The sequence below is a fragment of the Dioscorea cayenensis genome, chromosome 17 (genome assembly GCF_009730915.1).
Source record: "Dioscorea cayenensis subsp. rotundata cultivar TDr96_F1 chromosome 17, TDr96_F1_v2_PseudoChromosome.rev07_lg8_w22 25.fasta, whole genome shotgun sequence".
Classification (NCBI taxonomy): Eukaryota; Viridiplantae; Streptophyta; class Magnoliopsida; order Dioscoreales; family Dioscoreaceae; genus Dioscorea; species Dioscorea cayenensis.
In genome coordinates this window covers 20,130,892-20,148,726 of record NC_052487.1, presented here as the reverse complement: position 1 = coordinate 20,148,726, position 17,835 = coordinate 20,130,892, and the positions used below count along the sequence as shown (strand labels likewise).

The following is a 17,835-nucleotide window of genomic DNA, read 5'->3' as shown; positions in this document are numbered from 1 at the left end:
TCCATGTTTATTTTTAATAATTATAAATTAATTATATTGTTTTGCAGGAGATATTGCATATAAACTTGAGAATGAAATGTATTATTTCACTATAGCGAAGCGCAAAAGTCGAGGGAAGAAAAACAGTATATTGGAAAGAAGTGCCGGCAATGGTTATTGGCACATGAATAGCCAAAATATTCCTATAAAATTCATGAATGCAATTATTGGTCAAAAGACCGCATTGAAGTATTATCATTACGATGAAAATAAAATAGGAGTGCAAACCAAGTGGATTATGAATGAGTACCGAATCAAATTATTCGTTGAAAGTTACGATATGGTATGCAATTACTAATTATATTGAATAAATTAAGTGCTTAATTATAAAGAAATTAAGTTAGAGACTTATTTTTGTTGATGATTAATTATTTGTTGATGAACATGATGATGTAATTTGACTTGTGGTGCATGCATGCATGAAATGCAGGAAGAAGAGATGGTGTTGTGCCGTATTCAGAAGACAAAGACAGGGAATGAAGTAGAAGGGGAAATTTATGTTGATAAAAATCACTCATCTCTTATTACTAATGCTCATCATCAAGAAGAAATGCCTCAAGTTCCAGTTTCATCAGTTCCTTTTGAAGCTTTTGAGAAGCCAGAATCAAAGAGGTTGAGGAGGGACAACAGTACTTATAATGGCACTCAATATTGCAGCACAAGCACTGCAGGAATGGCACCACCAGCAGCAGCAACTCCTGGTTACCAACAGTATCAGTATCAACAGTGTTACAACAACTCCACAGGTGTGCCTGATCATTATAATCATCAGCAGCAGGAGCAACAACATCAACAGCAGCAGCAACAACAACAACAACAACATGACCTTTCAAATGCCTGTGCACCTGTTGCACCGCCATCAAGTTCAATGAGACCTGAAGAAAATGAAGATGATGATAATAATGAATTTTTGAGAACGATAAACCAATTCAAGAAATTCACCTGAATTTGTAATTCATAGAATTAATACTGCTCTATAGTTGTGAAGAGTAAATAAACATATATATTAATGTTATTGTTTGATTCATTTGATTATTTGATGTTCTTATTTCTGTTCCTCTTCCTAATTGCAGAAATTATGAAGGAGGAATTATTAGTTTGTTAGAAGCTCCTAATAGTCTCTAATTATCTAATAAATTAAATTTCAGTTTGAATATTATACATATCTCCATCTTTAATTTATTTGACAGAGTATGCCACTGGCTCAGGTTTGGTTCAACAGGTCCAATTTCAGAATTTATAGGCATGGAAATAATGATGTTTCTTTATATGTTCAAATACAAGAATATGTCTTCCTTGTTTTGATTTGCATTTGAATGATCTCCAAAAACTTGTTTAATTACCATCTTAAAAATAGAATTTTATTCAAATGTCTTAGTTATTCTTGATAATTTTCTTTTTTTTTTTAAATATAAGATTATAATTAGCTGAAGTTTTTTAAGGTATATCTGCAGGAATGTTTCAAACCTTTGAGTTCAGTTCATAAGACAATAAAATATCAATTCTGTTGTTGTAAGAATGGTAAAAATATATATATATATTAAGTAAGTCAATTTAAAATTGTGTAGGATTTAGGTGTAGTAAATGAAAGAAGGTTAATTTTTTTAGGAATATATATATATATATATATATATATATGCAAAGAATATTAATTTAATATCCATTCAATATTTACATATTATATGCATAAAAATTTTTACTATTTAATATGCAACTCAATAATATATTCTAATAATGTATGTGGCCTTGTGGGTGTTAGAAAGGCATATATGAAAACAAATAGAATCTAAATGGGAATATATGGCATTTGGTTTTATTAAAAGGTATGCATATAAGTAGGCAACTCTTCAAGGACACATTGGTGAAAACACCATAAGTTGTAATATGCCTCTCAGACTAAATATTTCTTTGATGAATAGCTAATCCATTTTATCTCAATTCACTAAATTCCCTTTAAACTATGTTATGAGATTATATTTTCTTTTTTTATATATATAAAGTGAATAAATTACGTGTCATGACATACACAATCGGGGAGTTACCACCTCAATGCATTTATACTCTTATTTTATGTAAATTTAAAATTTGAAAATATCTCCTCTCTGGTACATAAACACTTACTGTTAATAAACATGGTTGTCATATGTTTCAAGTAAAATGAAACACTAAATTAAATTTTCAGAAAAAATAACTATGTCCAAACAAAACCCACAAGACACCACTTTTGCATTGCATGTTGAATAATACAAAGCCACAAAGGAACAAACACTACACAATCAATGTGGGGAAGATGATCATGCCCCTCAAACTACCCCAAAAAAAAAGTCCAATGTCCGGTAGAGCCTTTCATATTAAGATAAGTAGATTGGCCAAAAACTTATAATTGAACTCTTTATGTGCTACATTGGCCCTCCATTGGCACATAATGGATGTTTTCCAGAGTAGTACTTTTTATGTGTTTTGATTGTTTTTGTATTTTATTCATGGGAGGCTTTTTCAGGGCCTATGGGATTCTATTTTATAATTTTGTTCACTATTCTTTTTCAGCTTTGATAGTAATTTTTTTAAAATTAATTAAAAAAATTATTATTATTATTTTATGCCAATAATCTGTTGATCCATTGATAGTGGAGAAACGAATTCAAATCTCAACTCACATTAGATGAAAACATAAGTGTATTAAGATATTAATTTTGTTGTACACTTTTGAGACGATTTTTGTCTATTTTTGTTGAAAAATTAAATTCTCGACTTGACAAATATGGATTATAAACTATAAAGTACATTTTTAAAAAAATTAAAAAAAGATTTCATAGAGATTTAAAAGCAGAGAGAATAACTATTTGAAATAAGAATATTCAAATGCCAATAAAAAAATTGAATTTGATTAAATATAGTTCAGCCTTTTCTCTCTTTAAAGAATAAGCAGTACAAATAACAGAGTGTCCTGCTTGCACTGAAGCCTCATGAAGGTTGAAGACCAGATAATAAGTGAGTACAGAGTACTTTATCTTTCTCTTAATGCATTTTCAGAACATAGAACAGTAAGAAATACAAAAAGCAGTGAAACAAATGGGTAAGGCAAAATAGCCATAAAACATATCATAACATTTATGTATAAACATGATACTTTTCATTTCTTACAACTTGCAAGTATACCAATCCAACCAATTCTCATTAACTTTCTTTCTTCAACCTTTCTATAAAATCTTATGCACAAAGCATTTTCAATCAACCAATATATACTGGCACAGAATCAAATTGGTCAGTCTGCAGTTTCTGCTTGACATGCCCCCTGTGCCGAAGATTTCATAAACCAGCTGAGATTTAACTTAAAGAATCTACTTTGGAGGTGTATACATAGCAAGGAAGAAAATGAGCTGATCTTCTTCTTTGATTGTATATGGTTTTAATAACTATTAGTCGCATATTGCCTCGACAGAGAGCTTCTTCATTGTCCCCGGACACGGGTCTCCGCCGAAAATTTGAGGAGCAACAGCTACTGCACAGTATTGTTGTCCAATGCAGTTCTGCAACAGACCCTCCTGTGTTAAGTTCTTGAAGGCATCAGAAAACATACATGACTATAAGACACAAAGTATCGGTATTAATTGAATTACCTTCTCAAACGCATCGTAGGATTTGTGAGCATGACAAGCACCCTCTGAGTAGCTTCCGCATACTCCTTGTGGAGTTCCAAAGCTAGCGAATTTTATCTGAGACATTTTCTGTCCAGCAGGACACAATAGATGTGCTTTCGGTATCTGATATGTTTTAGTGTGCCAATTGTTTATCGATGGTTGCATTTCGGAAATATCAGCACAGACACTTCCGACAGTCCTCTTCACCATGGCAATTCCGCTCGGATCCCCTCCCCATTCTTCAAGAACCACCAACAAATTCCCGGTTGGATTTAGCCAAGATCGGGGGACGTGATACCTAAAGATTCATAAATAATTCAAGGCTTTAGTTCTCTCATACAACAATGCCAGATATTGTTCGATCTGAATTATTTACCATCTTTGAGAGGACTCCCCGCAATTGCTTTGACATTTTTTCTCATTATATGTTCCGCGATAATCACAGCTTCCACAAGAACCAGAAGCTTTGTATGAAGGCCAATATCTACCGATGCTTCGGCCATTTATCCATATTTGACCTTTTCCCATGCTACCCATATCCAATGCCAGTGGATCATTGCCAGCCGGTGCATTGAAGAATGTCTGCAAGTGACTTCCATCAACAACTGAAACTCAAGATCATAAAGCCAAAGTTTCAATGATCGTCTCACCTTAAACCATGTTAAGGGCCGTTTAGGATAAGCACTCCCCCACTCAACAGATGAACTTCCACTGACAGTGTGAAGACCCAAAGCTTCACCTTTCAGACCAACCTAAAATGTAAACATGAAATGTCACAGAGAAGCAATTGATATATATGACTAAGAACGAAAGGGATACAAGGCAGCAAGGATTGTTAACCTGGTAAGTCCATTTCTGACGAGAAAGGTCTCTTGTTCCTTCGTTGAGGCCGCTCAATGTGACTGGACCAAGAACACCAGTATTCCAAGTCTCAAAATGGTTACCTACATTCTTTAGGAAAGCGAAAAATAGAAGCATAAGCATCGGTTATAATGTCTAATGATAGTTTATACTGAGAATCACATAAGACAATGAACATACAGGAAGCCCGACGGCGATGCTGAGAAGAGATATCTTGTTGCTCCCTGCCCACATCTTTACTTTCCCACTATACCTCAGTTTGGGACTCTCTAAACCTCCATAAACGGTGCCTAACCAAATCAAAACAGTTTTAGTTACAAAAACAAGCATCAAGAATCCTCTGCAACAATTAGATAGTTCTGTTTAGGAAAAATAAAAATAAAAAAAATAAAAGAACACCCACCGGTTAATACACCATTGACGAAGACAATCAGCGCATGACCAGCAGAGTTCACAGACAGTGTGGGATAGAATTGTTCATTTTTCCCTAAATCGACACTGGAAATAGAATACAACTAAAGTTAAACACAAGAAGGCAAAAAAATGAACACAAAGATATCGGAGATGATTGTAGTGTATTGATCGTTCACTCACTATGTTGTGTACCAGAGATAGTCTGACTTGTCCCATGTCATACTTATCTGTTCATACAACCCATCCTTTGTGAATGAACTGTCATCTAAGGAGTTGGTGTCTTCATTGTAAGACTGCCAAGAAAACTTTCCCACCCATGACATTTTCATCTGAGAAGTCTGAGCTCCCACCTGAATTTGTCAGTGTACACACAGCTTTTAAGTATATGAACAATCAGAGGAAAATAGGACGAGAAACAAGTTCGAGAAAAAGATAAGTTTTTATCACCTTTGCAGTATTGAAAACTGTGGTTTTACAGTCAGGTAGAATGCTGACAGACCAGGGAGGAAGGTCATAGTGAAGTCCATTGAAGGTAACTTTCGCATAAGAACCAGAGTCAAAGTTGGATAGAAAAGCAGCACAACCTGACTTTGATCTGTAAACATATGCCTGAAAACATAAAACAAGGAGTGCAATCAGAACACATCATGATTAAAACTCCGGGACGGACTCAGAGTGAGAAATTAACCTGTTGAGCTCGTCCAATAGAAGTTACCACAGGATCGGTTGCAACAAGGGCAGGTTCACACATCTTAATTGCCTTGTGCAGGTCCCTCAAATGGCCCCATTTTGGCTGCCTCAGTAAACCTGAAAAACAAAGCAAAAAAAAAAAGATGAATCTTTTGACATTTCCCTCCAACAGAATTATTGTTAAACATATGGCATGTTGTGCATGACAAATGAGCATGATATATATACCGTATTCATCAATGGGAGCATCATAGTCATAGCTAGTGGCAATAAATGGACCACCAGCAGTTCTTCCAAAATTCGTTCCTCCATGGTACTGTGACACAAAAGAAATAATTCAGTTATCATCATCATCATCTAAGTCTAAAAGTGATATACATGGTGTAAAAACATAGCGGGACTTTTCTTACCATGTAGTAGTTAATGAAAGCTCCACCTTTCTGGATGAACCTTGCAACAGCAAAGGCAAGATCTTCAACAGGTCGGTGTGGGACTGCACCACCAAATCCAGTGTACCTGCCATAAAACAACATATTGAATTCGACTTTTGAGAAGAAAAGTCCAAATTTCTGACTAAAAGGCAAAGATTTATAGTTGAAAGTTGAAATATTAAGTAGCAAGACATATAATCAATATCATTCACAAAGAAAAAAAATTGGTTAGAACAAGAAAATACCAGCCTGTCCATGCTTCAGTCCACATCTTTGGTTTGTAAGCTTTGTTTGGAGTGAAGTAATCACAGTAGAAACCATTGCAGGTATCAATCTGTATTGTCACACAACAGAGTTAGAAGATGTTAGAAAATGAACAGTCAAACTTTAAACCAAAGAAAAAGTGGAAAATAAAAACGTACAACAGGATCAGGAGCATCTTGTTGCTTGCACATCACCCATGGCACTCCAGTTTCAAGACCGACTGCCATTTTTGCAGCCCAATTCGCATAAGACTTGGCGGCGGCACCACCGTTATATTCCATCGGACCAAACTCATTCTCAATCTGTCAAATATACATACATTAAAATGCATACAAGAGAATCAAAACACCTCATTTTTTCTAAGAGATGTGCATATATACCTGAGAGAGGATTATAGGACCTCCTTGTGACTCAAATAATCCTTCAGCTTTCATCATGGAAACTATTTTTACAGTAAATTTCTGCATCGCTGCCTACTCATGATCAGAATGATCAAACAAAGATCAGTCATTGAGTTGTGATGAATTGAAGAAAAAACTAGAATGAATATTTTCTTCAAATCAAGTTTCCACCTTAAAAGGTCCATTGTCTGTTCTGAAACTAATTCCAGGAACATACTTTAGCCAAACTGGAAATCCCCTGCAAACAATCCAAAAAAAAAAATTTAATTAATTAATTAAAAAAAAGAAACATGAAGGATAAAAGTTATATTCTTTTCAAAAGATCAAAATTTACCCAAAATTCCACTCAGCACAAACATAAGGTCCAATGCGGAGATGAACATAGAGCCCAGCCTGCTTCACCAGCTTCACAAATCTAACCAAATCGTACCTATCCTCAAAGTAATACTGCAATAAATTAAGAAAAACCTCAACTTTTCATTAAATCCCTCCAAAGAAAAAAACAAAAAAATCCAAGATTCCTATTTTACACACCTGACCAGGAGAAGGCTCATGGCCATTCCAAAAGACATAGGTCTGGATAACATCCAACCCACCATCTTTAGCCTTCTGAATGAGATCCGGCCACATCTACACCACCAAAACCACCAAAAATCAACACCAAGAACATCAAAGAACCCACATTTCCCAACAAACAAAAAACCAACAAAAAAAAGCAAACCTCCGGCGTGCTCCTCGGGTAATGAATCGACCCAGAAATCAAAATCCTCCGCTGCCCATTCACAATAACAGCTCTATGATCATAAGAAACAGAAGCAAGTGAGACAGCGAACAACAACACTGTCACAACCACTCGCATTACTTCACCCACAGCCATGGGAGATCAGCAGAGCAATCTCCTCTCCTTCTCCTTCAAAAACTCAAAAAGGTATGAACTTTGCCACTTTTGTTCTAATTCTCTTTGGATTATCTCTTTTGTCTTCAGAGAATGAATAGGCAATGGCGGTAGAGATAGAAAGTAGATGGTCTTTGAGAGAGAAAGACAGTGTCTTGAAAGAGAGAAAGAGAGAAAGAGAGAAAGAGAGAAAGAGAAAGAAAGAGAAGAGAGGAGAGAAAAGGGAGGGAATTGGGAAATGTGAAGAGAGAGAGCTGAGTTTTTAAGTACTAAAAGAAGGGGGCTTTTAATAGAGTGAAATAAATATTTAATTAAATTAATTTAATATGAAAAATAAATAAATATTTATTAATATAGTGAAATAATAAATATTAGGGGTGGGACCCTTGCATTGGTGGGACCTTTGGTGCTTGCTGACGTGGGATCCTCATCTATCCACTCAGTCAGAGTTTTTTATATATATATATATATATAATTTTGATTTTTTTAAAATTTAATAAATAAGATTTTTAATGGTGATTTTAGTCTATTTTTAGAAAAAAAAATTTTATTATTATGTTTTCATGGTAAGTTTGGTGGTACCTGTTTTTGTGAGCAGTTTTTCATTGCATTAATGGCATGTGGTCCCCAAAGAAGTATTTTGTTATTTTTCATGGTGTGTTAATAATTAATTAATTAATTAATTATTGGTTTCAAATTAATCTGATTATTTGGAAATTAAATTAAGCCAAATTAGTGTTTAGCTAACAAGAACAAAATGTCTTGTTTTATTATATTTTAAAATATAAAAATGTGCATTATTTTGGAAATCATACTTACAGTTATTTTTCATAGGTTCTGTTTTTCAAACTAGTTGACAATACTTAGCATGAAAAATGAAAATTCAAAATCATTGGTACTTTTAATAATTATTTAATTATCAACAATAATATTAAAAGCAAAAAATCCAAAAATTTTTTTGCATATTAGAGGTCAAATTAATTCAATTTAATGCAAGATTTAATTTTGATTATTGAACACCACAAAAAAATAATAATCAAACTACTAATTAAAAGAACAACCTTATTATTCCCTATTGATATTAAATTTCAATTAAAGTAATTTAATTTAATACGAAATTTAGAGAAATCGGAAAAAAAAAAAGACATTAGAGAGAATTTAGACAATATAAGACCCCCACCCTAATTTGTTATTGAAGAGATGCTCTAACAACTCCATGAACAGTGATGAGTGATGGAGGTGGCGTCTCCATCCATTCAATTAGTCATTTTACCTAAAATTTTATGAGTGGCACCTTCTTGTCTATATATCAACCAAATCTCTACTATTATAATAATAATAACATTAAGCTAAAACCCAAACTAAGAATTCACATGATATATTATCTCTTCCCACTTGTTCTAGACTTGCTTCACAAGTACTCAAAAATAATAAATGGGAATCTCTTGGTGACAACTAATTTATTATGGAACATATTATCATCTAACCTTTTGTTTTGTTTTGAGAAGAAGAATATGGAGTTATGATTTTCGCTTAATCTTGAAAAAGCAAAGTGATGATCATACAATTGTTTTGCTTTCATTACATATTCCATATAATATATTATAATATATATATATATAATTTTTTATTAAATTTCAGGTTTAAAAATTTTCTGCTAATTTTTGTGGGTTTGTATTCTTCTTATGTTGTTTATCAATTATTTTACTATTCTAGTTTCTCTTTTTAATAAATATGATTTATCTATTTTTTAAAAAAATCCCGCTCATTTTGAACTAAGGTTATTATCTTTTTTATAAAAAAAAATTCACAATCATCATATAATTTATTTAATAATAAATCCATAAAATTTGAAGGAAAAAAATATATATTTTTTTAAGATCATTGATTGGTTTGGTAATGGAGAGATAGGAGCATTGTTTACGCAATTGCATGGCAGGTAGGATAACTAACATGTTTGAATTGAGGATATATATGAAAGGGATTGATATGCTTATATATGCTTATGCCTTGAGTGTAAGAAATAAAAGTATGAAAAACTAAAGGCCAAGAAGGTTCATAGAGTGCAAAAGATGATGATGAGGTTGTTAGTTTAATCCACAAGGAAAGTGAGCTTTCTCTTCTCTCTTTTTCATGTATGAAACAAATTAACCCTGCCATTTGGCAATTTAGCATGCACATTGATTTAGGGTGCTTGATGATAAAAGAAGTTGCTTGGAAGCAATGCCCATCTATGATTTATTTAAGCTAAACAGTACAATGTTATAATTATTAGTTAAAATCATACATTGATGGTTGTTATTACTGGTAAAATTATATGATTTGTATTTGGATGCATCATTTTTATTTTTAATTAATTACTTTGGTACGTGGTTTAGCTGTAATTTTTTCTTTTTTTTACAAAATGGACAAACTCCTGATTAATCAAAGGAAGTGCGGGAGTCAATGCCTCACACCCCTCATTTTGGGTTATTAGAGTCAACAAAAAAAAGTTCAAACTCCCACAAAATTGATAAGTCTACATAATTTTCAAATCTTTGACCGTCTTTATTGTATATGTAAAATTTAGAACAAAATATTAGTGACATACATTTATTATTTTCTCTTATATAAAATTGTATATATAAAAATCATATAATGCCCTTAAGACAGTGAAATTTTAGAAAATGGGTTATTTCCCCTGCTGCAAAGGAATTGGTAAACCACCACTTTGCTCAACATTTCTTTTGTCCCCCAATCTAAAAGCACACTTGTATCAAATTTTCAGCATCCCCTGTCCTCCCTTGATTAAGGAGGTGTGTATCTTCTAAGGCAAAACCTTTGCATGCAACATTAGAGATATTAATCTTCTTTCTTATCAAGGCCACTTGCCAGAGAGTCTAGCTTAAGCACAAAAACTGTATTTTTACCTTCATTTTTAACTTCATAGCTATTTCTCCCCGCTATCAAGAGGAGTGTCAACTTTCTAAGCTATTTCGTGGGTTAATTTTTTTTTTCATAGGTCACTTAATTATAGTTTTGTTTTATTTTTAAAATCAAATTTCAATTTGTATCAAAATGATCTTTATCTTAAATTTTATTTTACCGGACAATCACTCCAATTGATTTGGGAACAAATAACTTATGTGGCAGTGGGAAAATCTGTGTCAGCTTCCCTATGACACATCTGTCGTTCTACTTGGATTGTACATGTCACCAAACTTGAATATTTTTTGACTACCACATCAGTCATTTGGTTTGCAAATCAATTGAGTGATTGCCTGATGAAATAAAATTAAATATGAGTAATCATTTTAATGCAAATTGAAGTCCAGTTACCGAAATAAAACAAGACCATAGTTAAGTGACCTATAAAAAAATTAACCTGCTCTTTCGCTGACCAAGTGACCAACCATCAAACATTAATGCGAGCTAGCGATTTTTTATTTTACTGAGCTTTACTTAATTTCTACATACCACCAATTATGCTCCACACCCTTTTATTCTTTATCACACCACTTCAACCCCTCTAGGGGATTATGTGATTACTCTCTTCCGCTTTAATTTATATTTCTCTATTTTCGTGTCTTTTCTTTTAGGGATTTTGTGTACTCTTCTCGTAGTTTATGTATTAATTTTCTATTTTAATTATGATAGTTTACCCATTAAAAAAATTTAAAAAATATATTTTTAAAAACTAAGCACCACGTAACTTATTAGTTTATAACATTTACTTTTAAAAAATAATGAAACCTTATAAAACAGAATCTTAAGTATAAATCCCTAGTTACAAGAGAAAGAGGTAATTTTAGAAATCATAAAATTGCTTAACATAGTGAAATTTGATCATCTTCCATTGTTTTCTCATGCTTATCAGAATAAAAAATTAATCTAAAAATGGGTCATACATTCTAACAATAACTTTAAAAATTTAGAAACCTAAACTATGAAAGAATGGGATCAAGGGAGAACATGTGAATAAGTTAAATATAAGAATCACAAAATAATACCTTAATATAGTGAAATTTAACATATATATATATATATATATGTTTTCCTTTTTTTTAAAATAAATGTTAGTCAATATATGTTACAGAAAAACCAATGAAGTCCAATAATCTATCCTTCTATTTTCATCACTTTTAAAAGTACTTAATCATCAAAACACAAACTTTTATTATAGAAAAAGAATAGACAACTAAACTAGATAAGCAAAAAATAAAAAAGAGATAATAAAGTTTAAAAATTTACTATTTTTTTTTCTATTCATTGTTCCTTAAATAAACTTTCATGGGAATATGCATGACTAACTCAATGCATTATTTATTTAAATAAATGAAAAAAAAAACAAAAACCCTTAAAACCCATAGTATCAAAAACAAACTCAAGAACCTAGATATAATCTAGTGGTTTTCAGTTTGAAACCTCTTAAGCATAATGAAAAAAATTAAAAAAAAAAATTATCACCAATTTATCAAAAAAATAAAAAATAAAAAAATTGAAGAACAAACCTTAACCACACTTAGAAAGATGAAACAAGAGTTATTATTAAGATCCCACTAAAGGAACAATCTATATATTCTCCCTTTGCATGGACTAGTTACTAGTGATTGAAATTTGAAGGGGCATAGAACATAAGAGACATGTTTTGAAGATGGTGTGTACTTTGGAGCCACTAAGATTGCAGAAGAGGCAGCTACAAAAAGACATCTTTAACTATAGATACACATGTTGGATTGATTGTTCATATTAATATTATCTTGCAAGTCTAGTCAAAAAAGGTCCACATATTAAGGGTTTCTTTCTTTTTTGTGTGGGCCAACCTCTCACTTGATTCAATGTGTACCACTTGTACATTTTTGAATCACAAAGCTCACATTTTCAAGAATTTTGAACTTCCTTCCCTCATTTTTATTGTTCCCTAAAGTAACTTTGTTTAAAGGTTTTTTAACTCTAAAATTTAATTAATAGTCAAAATAATATGTTTATAAGAAGGTACAAGATTTTGAAGCTCTTCCCTTCTTAATAAATTTTGTTTAGTTTGGTTTTGTTTGGTTTGATCTTGTCATCACTCTAAAACTTAGGTTGTACAATAAATTATATAATTATATTTTTTTTAATAGCACAATTATTGTGTATATATATAAGAGACAAAAAAGGAGTGAATTTTCTGGAGTAAATGAACTCAAATTGAGCACATGGTCTAAAACACTTAAGATAAATAAATTTTTTTATAAAGTTAATAAATTATGAATTTATTAAGAAGTCAATCAATTTGAATAAAAAAAATCCAATTAAATAGTTAACTAATATATTAAAATATCATTATATAAACATATAAATAATAATGAAAACTACTATAACAAAATAGTTTGTATTTTATCTCTCTCCCAATTTAAAAATTTAAAAATTAAATTTTCTTTCGAGTTTGTCTGGATTTCAAAAATAAATAAATGAATGACAATGATATGTTTTTTTTTTCACGATGTGGATTTAAAAAAAAAACATACATTATCGAGGATGTTAGTCTTTTAATTTTTTTTTTCTCTCAATTTGTGTAACATGATTATTGTGTGATTATTATTTTTAAATTTTAATAAATAATTATTAACTCATATTTTTCTTAATTAATTATATGTTTGAGTACTTCTTAACCCAAAAACAACAGCTGTTTTCCATAACCCAAAGAGTACACATCTCTATTCCCAAAGAGCCTGTCACACAATGACAAATTGTTGCAGTGTTTGCATGCACTCTGAAACCACTTTCATGTGACCCAATTTTATTCATTTTTATTAATTATCAAACCATGCATTGCAATACCACTTCTTTAATGTATTTTTTTATTTATGAACCATTAATTATTCATCCACATCTCAATCTCTCTCAATAAAATACATAATAATAAAAAAATTAAAATTATTAAACATTAGGTGACACACATCCATCTTCAAAGTTAGGTCTCTCAATTAATGTATAGTAGAAGCGATTCGGTCATCAATTTCAACAAAATATTCTTCTTTTATCAGTGCATTCTCTTCTTAGCTAATTACTCATCAAAAGAGGATTAGATTTAATTAATCCTCATTTAATGACATGTTTATTATGATAATCAGTTTACTAGAAGACATGGTGACAATGACCATTATCCACTCCAATCTTATTGACCATGCTTTCCATTTTTTTTTCAAAATAATAATAATAAGAAATAATAGATCCAATCAAGTTTCAGCTACAAATGTTTTTCTTACGAGTAGACGACAAATACTAATATTTAAGAAAAATTAAAGAAATATAGTTATAGAGCATAATTGTAAATTTAACAAGCACTTGTGATGTTACTTTATGTATATTTTAGGATTCGATTTCGGATTTTCTCTTGATTGAATATTTTAAGTAAAAAATTTAATTTTAATGGACCAAAAACGTTATTAGTTTCTCTATATCTCTTTGACAACCACTTTTTTTTATTTCTGTTATTTTTATTTTTTTTTTTCTACCATTTAAAGTGGTTGCATCTGAACAAAAATGTAGCACATCTAAGTTTCCCTTCTTATCTCCACCGAAATTTGACTTTCATATATATATCTCCACCAAACTTAGCTCCATTTCTTTTGGTTCTTTCATGAAGTTTTTAAGTTTTTAGGTACTTCAATGTGTTGCCCCTTCCTAATGAAAGTGTGTATGCAAAGCTATTAAAAAAAGTGCAAGTATAAATGCCCCACATTATGTCATCTTCTCATCTACAAACTCCAATTTACTTTTCTCCATCCCTTCTTCCTCTTTAATTTCATTGTCTCCATCCATACACTATATATCCACAATATATATATATATATATATATATTCTTATTATTATTCTTCTTTTCATCTCATCACAATCAAAACATAAGGTCACCTATGTTAATTATGAATAACAAAGAACAAAATAGAATTAAAAAAAAAATTAAACATTGTTTCATTGATTCTTTGAAGTTTTAAGAAGTGAAAAGGGAAAGTGTATGGTGAAATGAATTATGAGGAGTTGGGACCATTGAAAGCCAACCACCAAATGTATATTGTTTCCATTGAATAAGTAGGCACAACAACCACTTCACAAAGATTAGCTAATATCCAATGCTTTTGCATTCATCCTTATAATGATTTGAGTCTACTCTTTACTTGGAATCCAACTCATGAATCCTATAAATTTTCATCCATATTCCACCGACAATTAATGAAGTTCAACAACATCAATAACAATAACAATAACAATAACAATAACAAAAAAAGAAGAAGAAGAAGAAGAAGAATAGAAGAAAGAGTACTACTCTTCAACCTCCACTTTATATCCTTTTGATTTATTAGATTAATTAAAGATCTCAAATGGCATCACTGGCATGGGGCCTTCATGCAAAAGCAAAAGAACATGCCTAATTGTCTCCCCTTTAATGCAAGTCATTGTTAATCATGCCTTAAAATAACAGCTTAGAAATTGTTCCTAGATAAACACATTATTTGCATTTTTTACTTTTGTAGTAAATTCATAAGAAGAGAAACCCAGACTTATATATTCAAATTAATATTTATTTAACCATGACTATTATCGACACAACATAAACACGCACTTGAAGTTATTGATACTAGTGTAAGTGCTTGATTCAATACAGAGTGGATGAGGATGACACTTGAGCGAAGCGACCGGTCCCCGGCCGGAGGGCCCTCGACGAAGACCGGTCTCATACTACAATGTAAATATATCCATATCACAGCCTTAGATTTCATGAAAACTCATAAGAAAGCAACCTTAGAAATTTATTCTTTGTTGCTTATCTTCATGTATGTGTAGCAAGAGGTTGCTAGACTTTCTCATTTCTCCCTTATCTTCAAATGTTAAGCCACACAAGCAACTTGGCCATTGATTATAACCATGCATATATCCATTCTTCATCTTTATCTTTATTAAGATAACAAGCAAATTCAAGAACGTATGCTTGATATAATCATCAAATTTAATTGGGGAATAGAAACAAAGAGTCAATTTCATTCATGATCCTTATCCCATTTGTGACTCACATTTGCATGGGAAGATTGAATCATTTTAATGTTGTGATTTGATGTCGTTGTTTGATCAAGTGAAGCATATATAGACTTCTTGTTGAGTGTTGTTCAATGGATTTCATGGGTCAAGATAAGGTGTAGAATCATTGACTTTAATGTTCAAAGGTTGCTTGTACAAAACTAACTCTATCACCTTTTTTTTTAAAAAAAAAAAAAAAAATTATTTGTGGGGGACGTTTAGCTCTTCTTGCTATTTTTGGATGATTTTTTTAAAAAAATTTGAAAATATCAATTTGTTTTTATTAAGGACAAAATAGAGTTCCCAGGCTCCCACTAACATCAAGAATTTTGGAAATAATTGTGATTGACATCCTATGTAATTCTTTAATTCTTTTTCCTATAAAAGTCTGATCTTGAACAGCTTTGAAGTTTGTTTCTAAGAAAATTAATTAGGAATTCTGACTTTCACATAAAAATTTTTGCATATTTTTTTTAGTATATTTATAAAAAATTGTTTAATTAAAAAACACTTTTCTTGATTAAATTAAAAATTTTATATTATCATAATTTTTAAAATTAATATAGGTTCACAATTCTTATATAACAAATGTCGACCATATCTCAATTTTTGCTAAGGTTTGATTATTTGAAATGTTACACAAGTATCAAAGTATCACAATGACAATTTTCATAAAGGTGACAAGAATTAACCACCAAATTGCTCAATTGGGTTGATTTGGATAAAAAAAAAAATTTAATTAAAATTTATTCATTCATAGTTAAAATCAATAGAATAGTATTATTTTGATTAAACAATTTAATTTTAATTCTAACATTAATTCATACAACAAAGAAATTTTTTACTTTTTGGTTTCAACAATAACAACACTTCAGTGAATCATATGACAAAATGTTAGAAAATGCTTTATTTCCAGCATCTGGGCTTAGATCAGTATATGGGCTTTGAACAAAACTAGGCCCAAGTTGCTTCATTGTCGGCTTGATTGGGTTTTGCTAGTAAATCAAATGATTGGCTGGATCAAGCCCAAATCAGTAGGATCTCTGCTGGGCTTAGTACTGTATATGGGCTTAGAACAAAAGTAGGTTCAATGTGATCCAATTGATTGGGTTTTGCAATTAATGGACTGGATCAAGCCCAAATCAATGTTATTGGATCTCCACCTGGGTTCTCACTTATTAAAATTTAAAATAAATATATAAATTTTAAAAATAAAAATTTTTAGAGGCGTTTTTTTAAAAATAAATTATAAATTAACATCATAAAATTTAATTAAATAAATATATAAACCAACTAATGTGGAGCCAGCTTTGAGATCCATACTGATGTTTCATAACATGGCTTTATTTGTTTCACCTTATCTCATTGTATCTCACCCTGATTATTTTGACTCTAATCTCACACACATTGAACTCGGTTAATGAGCTTTGAACATACCTTAATTAAAACTTATACTCGTTATTCAAAAACCTCACTTCCTCCAACTTGTTGGAATTCCAAACAACCCTTGGTTTTAATGTAGTGTTTTTCATAATTATATCCCCAAATAAGAACAACACCACCCACATATCAGCGTAAAATTGGAAAAAAAAAAATTTTAACCAGATTTATTAATTTTTTATAAAATTACACGTATTTAGGGACCAAAGGAGTATAGTATAATTGACTGGTAAATATTAGTGTAGTTTAGTGGTAAGACACCTTAGCAGTGAATGAATAGGTGTAGATTTGAAATCTCATCCCACTGTATTATAAAATTACTACTCCCTCTGTTCAGAATTAGATGTCATTTTAATGCCATCTCCAACCCAAAACTCTATATTTGGCGCTTCAATACACAAAAATATAGCTGCTACAGTAAAAAAATTCTCCAACCATCATCTCTATTTTTAACTCTAAAATAGAATATTCTTCTTACTTCATAATTTTATATTCATATTAGTAATTTGTGTGTTGTGGTGATAACATGCCAGATTATTAGACCCATCTACTTCAGCTTTCATTAGTTGTATTTTGTGTGTTGTGGTTTTTTTGTTATTGCTATCGATGATAATCTATGTTATGACTATTTTCTGTGTTTTTATTTTATTGTTCGTGTAATTTTCGTTAATTTTAATGAAGTTATATTTCGTGTATTATTTTCGTTAATTTTTTATTTTTT

General features: G+C 31.0%; 2 protein-coding genes across 3 annotated transcripts; one reads left to right on the top strand and one right to left on the bottom strand.

Annotated features, from left to right (window-relative positions):
• The first annotated feature begins 265 nt into the window (after positions 1-265).
• On the top strand, positions 266-997 carry LOC120279944 (putative uncharacterized protein DDB_G0288537). The gene is made up of 2 exons (XM_039286624.1): positions 266-322; positions 470-997. Exons 1-2 carry the CDS (start codon positions 278-280, stop codon positions 983-985), a joined length of 561 nt encoding a protein of 186 aa, XP_039142558.1. The 5' UTR covers positions 266-277; the 3' UTR covers positions 986-997.
• A 2,108-nt stretch (positions 998-3,105) lies between these two features.
• On the bottom strand, positions 3,106-7,872 carry LOC120280437 (beta-galactosidase-like). 2 transcript variants are annotated; one of them, XM_039287282.1, is made up of 19 exons: positions 7,463-7,872; positions 7,276-7,371; positions 7,076-7,188; positions 6,913-6,979; positions 6,721-6,813; positions 6,499-6,642; positions 6,322-6,410; positions 6,056-6,161; positions 5,874-5,961; positions 5,644-5,762; positions 5,403-5,564; positions 5,136-5,305; positions 4,945-5,039; positions 4,722-4,831; positions 4,521-4,631; positions 4,331-4,432; positions 4,057-4,262; positions 3,660-3,978; positions 3,106-3,569 (listed from the first exon to the last, which is right to left on the bottom strand). In XM_039287282.1, the coding sequence occupies exons 1-19, from the start codon at positions 7,616-7,618 to the stop codon at positions 3,459-3,461; spliced, it is 2,457 nt and encodes an 818-aa protein (XP_039143216.1). In that variant the 5' UTR covers positions 7,619-7,872; the 3' UTR covers positions 3,106-3,458. The 2 variants fall into 2 exon arrangements, with proteins under 2 accessions (XP_039143216.1, XP_039143214.1); XM_039287280.1 differs by having other exon boundaries at positions 3,106-3,584; positions 7,463-7,871.
• Between the last annotated feature and the right edge of the window lie 9,963 nt (positions 7,873-17,835).